Consider the following 11,558-nt stretch of genomic DNA (forward strand, 5'->3'; position numbering starts at 1 on the left):
AACTAATCAAATGTTAATGTTAAAAAGAATAATAAGAATTTTAAAATCAGAATTATAAATTAGGTATTAGGGTAATGATTAATCTATATATATATATCATATATTATTGTTATTATTATTATTATTATTATTATTATTATTATTATAAAAACAAAATCATCGCATTTCATTTTCCTGCCCAAACTTTTGTAGTAAAGCTTATTTGGTAAGTAATGTCAAATGCAAATTAAATAAAATCTATTAATTGATAATATTGCATAATTCATAATATTATGTATGGTATTATAATCTATAATATAATTGATAATATTATTGTTCAAGTATAATAAAAATCCTATGTAATAATTTAATAAAATAAAATTAAATTAAAATTAAAATATATAACAACAACAACAATAACAATAACAATAACAATAACAATAACAATAACAATAACAATAACAATAACAATAACAATAATAATAATAATAATAATAATAATAATAATAATAATAATAATAATAATAATAATAATAATAATCTAAACAAAACAATATACAAAATAAAATTAAAATTAAAAAAAAAAAATAACAAGAAGACAAAGGTGGCTCCCCTTTGTAAATGATGTGAGATCATTTTGATCCCTCATTGAAAATGTCTTGAATGAGGAGCTCTTGAGCTCCTCTATATATGAGGAGCAATGCTCCTCTTACAAACCTATAATTGTTTGCCAATCAATGTGAGCAAATATTGAGAAGTCAAAAGGTTCTTATTTAAGAAGCCTTAACTTTGTCTTTTTATTTTAGTTTTTATTTATTTATTATTTATTTATTATTTATTTATTTATTATTAGTGGGGGTTGTGAAAGATTAACCCAAAATGTATGTGGTGTATTAGTTTTTTTGTAGTTTGGGGCAAATTACTAAGTTATTATATACAGTAATTTTTTGGTGTTTTGATTAAAGTTAAAATGTTAAAATGACAAATTTATTAAAATATTTGTGAATTTATCAATAATCAATAATAATAATAATAATAATAATAATAATAATAATAATAATAATAATAATAATAATAATAATAATAATAATAATACAATCAAAACGATATACAAAATAAAATTAAAATAAAAAAAATAAGAATAAGACAAAAGGGAGCCAGAGGCTCCCCTTTGTAAATGATGTTGGATCATTTTGATCACATATTGAAAATGTTTGGAAATATGAGCTTTTGAACTCATCTATATAAGAGGAGCAATACAAACATATAATTGCTTGCCTATCAATGTGGACAAGTATTGAGAAGTCCAAAGACTCTTTTTTTTTTTAGTACTATTGACCCGTCAAATTGTGCTATGGAACCGTGTCCACCTAGCAAGGTAGACACGGTTCTAAAATTATTTATAATTATGAATATATAGTTCAAAAATTATAAATATATAGTTCTATAATTATGAACATAGTGTTGTGAACATAATTATGAACATATAGTTATGTATATGAATATAGAGATTCAATAATTGTGAATATGAAGTTCAAAAATTATGAATATATAGTTTTATAATTATGAACATATAGTTCAGTAATTATGAACATAGAGTTCTGTAATTGTAAATATAGAGTTTAATAATTATGAATATGAAGTTCAAAGATTATGAATATTTAGCTTTATAATTATTAACATATAGTTCAGTAATTATGAACATAACTATTCGATTCACCCTGTTACATGTAGTATCTGTTCATATAAACTTTCTCAGCCTATTGAAGCCCAACGTGTAAAAAGACTTTTATTTAAGAAACCTTATCTTAATGGCTTCTTATTTTAATTTTTTTTTTAAATTTTTTAATTTATTAGGGGATTTGAGAAAGATTAACCCAAAATGTATATGTGTTGTTTTAGTTTTTAGCAATTTGGAGCAAATTGCTAAGTTATTAAATAATAGTTTTGTTGTTTTGATTAAATATAAAATGTTAAACACGCGAATTTCTTAAAATTTTGACGAATTTTTCAAATAATCAAATTACAACAACAACCACAACAACAACAACAACAACAACAACAATAATAATAATAATAATAATAATAATAATAATAATAATCCAAACAAAACTATATACAAAATAAAATTAAAATTAAAAAAGAAAAAAAAAAACAAATGGGAGTCACAGACTCCCTTTGTATATAAGAGGAGCAATACTCATCTTACAAACATAATTGATTGCCTATCAATGTGGGCAAGTATTGAGAAGCCAAAAAGTTTTTATTTAAGAAAGTCTTAGCTTTGTTTTCTTATTTTAGTTTTTATTTATTTATTTATTTATTTATTTATTATTAGTGGGTTTGTGAAATATTAACCCAAAATGTATGTGTTGCATTAGTTTTTAGCAGTTTGGAGCAAATTATTGAATTATTATATAATTTTTTTTGTGTGTTTTTATTAAAGTTAAAATGTTAAAATGACGAATTTGTTAAACTTTTGGAGAATTTATTAGTAATCAAATTACAACAACAACAACAACAACAACAACAACAACAACAACAATAATAATAATAATAATAATAATAATAATAATAATAATAATCCAAACAAATGGATATACAAAATAAAATTAAAATTTTAAAAAATAAGAAGAAGACAAAAGAGAGCCACAAGCTCTACTTTGTAAATAATGTTGGATCTTTTTTATCCCACATTGAAAATGTTTGGACCGCATCCATACATCTATCTAGACATTAGCTATGAATTTGAGCAATTATTTGCACGAATTCAAGCAATGATAACATCAAAATATTTAAACGATTCAAATCATATCTTTAAGTCCACTATATAATATTTGATGTTCTAATATAAATAATTATATATCGATTCAAATATTCTTAATATATTACAACAAATTCATTCTGTGCATCGCACGGGTGCAAATACTAGTTTTATAAAAAGAAGAATTGTCATCTGAGCGGCATTAGAATATCTCATGAGTGGGGCTGCATGAAGATGAACCCCCACTCTCAATACACATCTTATTAATAAATTATCAAATAAGGCGTACCACATTTTTATAATTATAGATAAATGCATTTTTTAGCCAATTAATCATACTGAAATTTCTAGTCAGTCGTCAGATAATCTTCAACGGACCATGGCCATTTTTCTTCTTGGAAAACGTGAAGAACCTTCGCCATGACCACCTTTCTTTATTTAAAAATATGACCAGCTTTCTTAAATCTTCATCATATTGCCACATGTTGAATTTTGCATTTTTTATTTTATTTTCTTCTTCAGGTCTATAGCCCGCCAGCCGCCAGATACGGATTTCTTGCACTCACCACCATGCCCGTAGTGCAGCCGATGTTGCCTTTAAATACAGAGGCCAGCGCTCTTTACCTACTCCACCCAGAACTGATCGATATTACACTCTGAATTCCACAATCCTTTGAAGATCATATCGTTTTCCCAGCTGCCATGGAGAACAACGGCGTTTACTACTCCCAAAATCTGCCCACTGTGATGGTGACCAACGACGACGGAGTGGATGCTCCTGGATTGAGAGCTCTGGTTAGCGTCCTCGTCTCCACTAATTGCTTCAACGTCCTCGTTTGCGCTCCAGACTCCGAGAAATCGGCGGTTAGTCACAGCATAACCTGGCGCCACGCAATTCGGGCCAAAAGAGTTCACGACATCGCCGGAGCCACCGCGTTTGCAGTTGCTGGAACTCCGGCAGATTGTGCCTCCCTGGGTATCTCAAAAGCTCTGTTTTCTTCAGTCCCTGATTTGGTGATAAGCGGTATTAATATGGGCAGCAACTGTGGCTATCACATTGTCTACTCCGGAACAGTTGCTGGTGCTCGAGAGGCTTTCGTCAATGGCGTCCCCTCTGTCTCTCTATCATATGACTGGGTTCATGGAAAGAGCAATCTTCATGACTTCACACTAGCTGCTCAGGCTTTCATACCCATTATTACTGCTATATTGGCCGATATCAAGAATCAAACTTATCCCCTTAATTGCTTTCTCAATATTACTGTGCCAACCGATGTTGTGAACCACAAGGGTTATCGCCTCACTAAGCAAGGCAAAAGTTTCATCAGAACCGGGTGGAAGCAAGTTACTTGCGAAGCAGAAGGAGGGAAGATGTTATCAACTATGACTATGGACATGACTCCAACACAAACTACACAGCAAAGTGTTGTTAGCACTCAGGAGGATCGTTTTCTATTCACTAGAGAGGTGAGATCACTTTCCCTTAACAGCTACTTTAATTTTTTTTGTGTTTTCATAACATACCGTCTAAATTATTTCCTGTGATTCTAACAGGTTAGAGCAAAGCAAGTAGATAAAGATGGAACAGATTATTCTTCTCTTCAAGAAGGATATGTAAGTAATGTTTGTTTATTTGATATATATGTTTATTTGCTATTTAATTTGTCGGAGTATTATCATTAACATATCACTAATTTTTTTTTTTTTTAAATTATAGATAACTGTCACTCCAATTAGTGCATTGTTCAATGCGGATAGAGATGGTGTAACATTCTTCAACAAATGGTTGCCTTCTTTGGACGAATGCTCAAATTTTGCTTGTAAACTTCAAGCTTCTCTAGAAAATGAAGGGGAAACTCATCATTTGGATTCTAATACTACTTCAGGATTATTGTGCTAGTTCCACAATAGTCACAAACTCATGCATGTCTTTTATTAGGCTGGAAAAATTATTCAATTCTCTAATATATACTTTTATATCAATGGACTCATGTATTTAATTAATTAGTTGAAACACATTAAAATGTTAGTTTCTAACGTATTGTTCTTGGTGATGCTTAAGTTTGGAGCATGTTGCAATTTCATTTTGTTGGAAAGGTGTAACTATATTTTGTGGTAAAATAATGTGAAGAGTAATACAAAGTATTATACTCCCTTCAAGTCAATATCACGTACTTTAATTTCTCACATATCCTTTCAATATTCGCATATATCTTGCAAATTAAAACGGTTACATGGACGTCAGAACTACTGAACCACACATCTTAATTTTGCCCATCAAGTGAACAATTAAGTGTACCATAATATTAAAAGAAATTGGGAAAATACATTTCAAATTGGCATAAAGTCAACCACATTAGCCTACAAATTATCTAACACCTCCAGATCAACAATTTTACTCAAATGACATTGAAAAAGAAACAAAGTTTTGTTATGGCTTGTCTAGCATGTCTCGGTAAGATCTCCCGAATAGCAACAGGTAACATACATATGCTGCATTAATACATGACAGTCATGAGACTTCATGCCAACCAATTTAAAGTCTTTCATTAATTTACTCAAATTTTATAATATCTGATGAATAACCGGAAGAAACCTTGACACCATTTAAACAAACGAACACAAAAACTTGTTTTATCTTTGGTGAACAAAGTATGACAAGCTGTCCTGGAGGTATGTATGTTCGCTTTCCCGATTCTAGTGGTTATAATCTATTCCGTATTCTCATTTCAACCATATCCTTTGGAAAAGGACGAAGTATTTCCTGAAGAGACAAACGGATGTCTGCAATACATTTGAAGCATTGTGGCAGATTTAGACACCTGTCGCAATAAGGGACAACCGTCAGATTCTTTTCAGAGTCAAATGACCAGTCTACCCCACCTTTATTCTATAAGTAGAGGGCTCCTACCCCACCTTTATTCTATAAGTGGAGGGCCCCTACCCCACCTTTGTTCTATAAGTAGAGGGCTACTAGAACTATTGGAAGCTTCCTATTACTGCCTATCAAGCTGCAAAAATAATATTGAAGTGCTGTGGATTTATTTTGCATGAGAGAAGGAGCTAAAATTCAAGTCTAGACAAAGAAGGGGCATTAATAAGCTTTATCTAGGAGCAACTAGAAGCTCTTGTGAATTTCATATTCACGTCCACCCGTTCGTGAAAACAAACAAAACACACCTTTTTGGGTTGGAAACTTGGCGCACAAGGGGACTTGGTGGTTCATCATGTCCTTGGTGCTGCGACGCAGATGTTGAAGATCGCTAGGAGTGCACATCCGGGTCAAGGGAACGTCATTGGTTTGGTCAACAGTGCTTGATGGATACACTGCGTGGCCTTCCACTATGTAAACACTGAATATTAGTGGAACCTCCTTGGAGTTGAGGGGAAGAGTAGACTAAGCTAGTGCCAAACCACTATAAAAATTCTTGTAATTGCACAAACCTAAATGATTGACTCAATAACACGCACACATATTACATGTTTTTGAGCTGAATGTTTTGCACTCAACCAAAATCTGCTGCAAGTGACTTTTAAGTATTCTGCTACCTGTTACTAGCAAATATGTTGGTAACACACTCTCGATTAAACTTTTTTTTTTAATTTTTTTTTCAAGTTTTCTTGTAAAATTTTTTAAGAAACCATATTCAATCCCCCCCCCCCCCCCCCCCTCTTTTTCCTCTCGGGACCAACATTCTTTTGTTGTCATAGCTCGCATAATGGTATATTTGTTGTCATAGCTTGAATAATGGTATAAACGCATGGCTATTTTGACGCGAACGTCGATATAGGGGATGTTGGAGATGTAGGAGATGCTCCTTTGGGGATGTCAGACTCCTGCTATCAGCTGCTCCTTTGGGGATGTCGGACTCCTAGTATCAGTCGCTCCTTTTGAAAGAGGATCGACTTGAAGCGTAGGTAGCCTTCCTTAGGACGGAAAGGGTCGTTTTGAGCCTCTGGATCAAGGGTCGTTTTGAGCCTCTGGATCAAGGGTCATTTTGAGCCTCTGGATCAAGGGTCGTTTTGAGCCTCTGGATCAAGGGTCATTTTGAGCCTCTGGATCATTCTTCAATCAATTGACTAAGGTTTGGGCAGTTGCATCCTGTTGAGTTATCTTTTTCTCCTAAAAAGCATATTTGCAAAGGTGGAGATAGTCTTTTCTCTTAAAGGGCATATATGTGAAGGTGGAGATGGTGAGATAAGTCTTTTCTCCTAAAGAGCATATTTGTCAAGGTGGAGAATTGTTGAGTTATCTTTTCTCCTAAAGAACATATTCGCCAAGGTGGAGATTGTTGAGTTTGTCTCATATATGGATTAGGAATAAGTGTTTGTATGGATTAGGAATAAGTGTTTGTCTCATACTAGGAGTAGGAGTGAAACGGGTAGACCTATTGTATAGGGATTGGATGCCTATAAATATATTGGTTGTATCCCTAAAGGGTTGTGTCACCACAATCACCATCACAAATAATAAGAGAATACTTTCACTCCCGTGGATGTAGGCACATTGCCGAACCACGTAAATCTTGTCTTCTTTACCTTTTTGTCATTATTATTTTTCTTGTTCTTGTTAATCTCAACAAATTGGTATCAGAGCTCTGTTGAGATGGCCAGTTCAAGTACAAAATTCGAGTTATCAAAGTTTGATGGTATAGGGAATTTTGGGTTATGGCGGTCTAGGGTAAATGATTTGTTGGCATATCAGGGCCTTCTAAAAACCTTGAAGGTGGAAAATCCAACAAATCTGGAAGAGGTTGATTGGAAGGAGTTGAAGAAGCAAGAAGCTACGGACGTGGTACATGCTGATGAATCTTATTATAGTGAAGGTTATGTTCTAGCGGTAACTAGTAATAAGTTCGAACATTGTTTGGACTTGTTGGGCGTTTCTAGATGCTAGATGAAAAGGTGGTGAGGGGCGCTGTAGTGTTGGGCAGCGCGGATACCAGGAGGGGTCGTGGACCTGGTATCAATATGGGTCAATATTGGCTCGGTATAGGCCGAATTTGAGATGAGTCACGGCTGGTACGGGTTGGGCTTGTCATGAGACATGGACCTGGTATGGGCCGGGCTTAGCATGAGTCACGGCTGTTGTGGCGGATTGCTTGGAACAAAGCGGTTCGTGAACATGCACTGGGAAACGTTTGATGCTGCGTGGTGCGTGTTGCTGACCAGTGGCAATTACTGGTTAGTGGAGCATTGAGCAAGGCACACGGGTTTAGTGTGACTTTGCAGGGGCGTTGTTGTGTTGGGGCAGCGTGGATACCAGGAGGGGATATGGACTTGGTATGGGCCGGATGCAGGAAGTCAGCTGAACGGGGCAGTTAGCATGAGTCGCGGCGGTATAACAGGTCGACGGCTGAGGGGCGAATGGCTTGGAACAAAGCGGTTCGTGTACATGCACTGGGTAACGTTTGATGCTGCGTATGCATGTGGCTGGCTAGTTGGGATGAGCATGGTTGTTCCTACACATGTGTATATGTGAGATAAGTGTTTTTTCTCCTAAGGGGCATAATTGTGAAGGTGGAGATGGTGAGATAAGTCTTTTCTCCTAAGGGACATATTTGCCAAGGTGGAGATTTGTTGAGTTATCTTTTTCTCCTAAAAAGCATATTTGCAAAGGTGGAGATAGTCTTTTCTCTTAAAGGGCATATATGTGAAGGTGGAGATGGTGAGATAAGTCTTTTCTCCTAAAGAGCGTATTCGTCAAGGTGGAGAATTGTTGAGTTATCTTTTCTCCTAAAGAACATATTCGCTAAGGTGGAGATTGTTGAGTTTGTCTCATATATGGATTAGGAATAAGTGTTTGTATGGATTAGGAATAAGTGTTTGTCTCATACTAGGAGTAGGAGTGAAACGGGTAGACCTATTGTATAGGGATTGGATGCCTATAAATATATTGGTTGTATCCCTAAAGGGTTGTGTCACCACAATCACCATCACAAATAATAAGAGAATACTTTCACTCCCGTGGATGTAGGCACATTGCCGAACCACGTAAATCTTGTCTTCTTTACCTTTTTGTCATTATTATTTTTCTTGTTCTTGTTAATCTCAACACATCCCTAAGCTCATTGTGCGACTCCGGATCAATTGTAGATGGTTTGGGCAGTTGTTTCCCTAAGCTCCCTGGACAACGTCAGGATCAATTGTAGATGTACGCTTGGTACTAGCGACTTGGCCATTGGCCATAGGACTTCTTATTATAGATGTACACTTGGTACTAGCGACTTGGCCATTGGCCATAGGACTTCTTGAACACCGAGCTGCTTGACGCCATCCAAACTGGGGTAGGTTGATAGTGAGGATATGAGAGATGGTACTAGCGACTTGGCCATTGGCCATAGGACTTCTTATTGTAGATGTACACTTGGTACTAGCGACTTGGCCATTGGCCATAGGACTTCTTGAACACCGAGCTGCTTGACGCCATCCAAACTGGGGTAGGTTGATAGTGAGGATATGAGAGATGGTACTAGCGACTTGGCCATTGGCCATAGGACTTCTTGAACACCGAGCTGCCGCTGCTTGACGCCATCCAAACTGGGGTAGGTTGATAGTGAGGATATGAGAGATGGTACTAGCGACTTGGCCATTGGCCATAGGACTTCTTGAACACCGAGGTGCCGCTGCTTGACACCATCCAAACTGGGGTAGGTTGATAGTGAGGATATGAGAGATGGTACTAGCGACTTGGCCATTGGCCATAGGACTTCTTGAACACCGAGCTGCTTGACGTCATCCAAACTAGGGTAGGTTGATAGTGAGGATATGAGAGATAGATCAGAGTTGTCCCACTGGGCATGCCAAACTTTGTAAACACACACAAAAAAAATAAAAATTTGTATATATGTATATATATAAAAATTCTCGATCAAAATTGGGAGGGACGTCAACTTCACGATGAATGTCAAGAGAACTCTGCAAAGCTTTAATGTGTAATCTTTGAAATGAAATGAAGACTCTATTTATAGTGGTGAGAATGTGAAACTCTCACCCCATCTCAAACACTTTGATATTTATCCAAATAAATAAATATGTAAGACGATAAATACTAAGAATTATTCAAAACAAACCATGTTACAATTTAATTATTTGATGTACATACTCAAATAATTAAATTAAAATGCAATAAAATATTGTTAGCTCATTTTGTTATGTCAAATTTTCAATATGACAATATCTTATCTACAACATTCACGTCAACTTAGCGAGAAGAAATGGATATTCATGGTTTGAAACTTTATCTTATCATCCATAATGAAACTCCTAAACTAGCTCCACCACCATTTATGTGGACCTAGAAAGAAAGAGAAAAAGGTAAATAAAAAAAAAAATGACGAAAGCCATTGTTGTTATGTTAGTCCTACCACTATCTATTTTCGAAAATTTTTAATGAAATTTATGTTGACCTATTCAAAGATTAAAATAAAACTTTGAATTTGAACTACAACTTGGAAGTGAGGAAGAGACTGCTTTTCAGTTGATGAAACCATGCATGGAGTGAAGGTGGAAAGTCAGAAACTATGGCTTAGGATTTTATAAAATAAGAAATTGTCATCTGAGAGGGCATTAGAATATCTCATGAGTGGGGCTGCAGGAAGATCGAAGAACCCCTACTCTCAACACACACCTGACACCTTATTAGAAAACATAATCTGATCGATATATAATTATATAAATTATAACCACGAATATTATATAGTGCAATTAATGAAATGAGTTGGATAGATTATGTTTTCTAATGTTATCCTTACTTGATTTTGATTTATACAATTAAAATTTATAAACTTAATTGACAAATAGGTCGTCTAACATTTCACATCTGAACAACTTAAACAATGCAAAATGTCTAATGGTTTGTCTCAACATTTTCATGAAATATTATTAATGCTATTGAACACCATGAACTGTCCATTGGTTAAACATCATGAACTGTTCTTATAAATACATAACATTAACTGTACTCCACGAATTCATAACATTAACTCCACAAATTAAGCTAAACAAATATCTCAAATGACACACTTCAAATTAAACTTAATTATTATATTGCATATATATTTTGGATTCACTCAGAGATATTTAATTTGACACTTTCAAAAATGTAAAATTAGAATAAATGCGACAGTAATTTGGTGAGTCATTTACTTCAATTCACTGGAAATAAAAGAGAGTAACTTAATGTTGGCAATCTTTTTATAAGTCTGTGATAATCTATCAAACTCATAGCAACATACAAAGAATGTAATAACTTATACCAAAGACTTGGAGGAGGTATGGATTCCATTGAATACCAATGAAATATACAAATTGGGACCATGCACAAAAATTCAGTTCTAAAACAAATCCTAGAGCTTGCGATATATGGTTCTAAAATAAGTTTGTAAATTTCATATGGGAATATGTATGAGTGCTTGTGCGATGATATCTATAATTGGGGGCCGTGTTCGGATCGACAACTTATGGGTTGTTGCCCGGCTTGACAAGAGGCGGTGGTGGCATGCAATTGGTCTCAAAACCTCATGAACTGGCTAAGCTAAGGGTCTGTAAGTGGGGCCACCCAGTCAGTCTTGCACCCAACGGGCTCTCATGCGTGCGCCATTTCCCTCCTCTGGTCGACCGTCACGAGAATTATCCGACCAGGGTCGTTTGCTCACAAAGGAGCTTTCCTGCTTTCTCTTCTACTTGACTACCTCCTTAATGTCAACGAGCCGATTGGCCCTCAGGATAGCCTGGGCATATGTCTTAGAATTCTCATCACACGACTTGTTGTAATGGTCGTTGTTGGTTTTCACAGCCCCGATGGCCGCTCGGC

General features: G+C 35.2%; 1 protein-coding gene and 1 long non-coding RNA gene across 2 annotated transcripts in view; one reads left to right on the forward strand and one right to left on the reverse strand.

Moving 5' to 3' along the window:
- LOC109163755 overlaps window positions 1-4,291 on the reverse strand; it is a 17,047-nt gene extending 12,756 nt beyond the window's left edge. Inside the window, exon 1 of the long non-coding RNA XR_002051323.1 lies at window positions 4,221-4,291. This is a non-coding gene — a long non-coding RNA (uncharacterized LOC109163755). The remainder of the gene's footprint in view (window positions 1-4,220) is intronic.
- Window positions 3,367-4,892, forward strand: LOC109163754 (5'-nucleotidase SurE-like). The gene is made up of 3 exons (XM_019312463.1): window positions 3,367-4,210; window positions 4,298-4,357; window positions 4,461-4,892. The coding sequence occupies exons 1-3, from the start codon at window positions 3,446-3,448 to the stop codon at window positions 4,641-4,643; spliced, it is 1,008 nt and encodes a 335-aa protein (XP_019168008.1). The 5' UTR covers window positions 3,367-3,445; the 3' UTR covers window positions 4,644-4,892.
- Window positions 4,893-11,558: the final 6,666 nt, after the last annotated feature.

Source organism: Ipomoea nil, unplaced genomic scaffold (genome assembly GCF_001879475.1).
Source record: "Ipomoea nil cultivar Tokyo-kokei standard unplaced genomic scaffold, Asagao_1.1 scaffold3043, whole genome shotgun sequence".
NCBI lineage: Eukaryota > Viridiplantae > Streptophyta > Magnoliopsida > Solanales > Convolvulaceae > Ipomoea > Ipomoea nil.

What these genes read in the sequence shown, in the direction of transcription:
- LOC109163754 (XM_019312463.1), top strand. Translation starts at nt 3,446, where the DNA reads ATGGAGAACAACGGCGTTTACTACTCCCAAAATCTGCCCACTGTGATG. An exon ending in GTTTTCTATTCACTAGAGAG is followed by an intron (nt 4,211 to 4,297) that starts GTGAGATCACTT and finishes TGATTCTAACAG; the next exon opens with GTTAGAGCAAAGCAAGTAGA. An exon ending in CTTCTCTTCAAGAAGGATAT is followed by an intron (nt 4,358 to 4,460) that starts GTAAGTAATGTT and finishes TTTAAATTATAG; the next exon opens with ATAACTGTCACTCCAATTAG.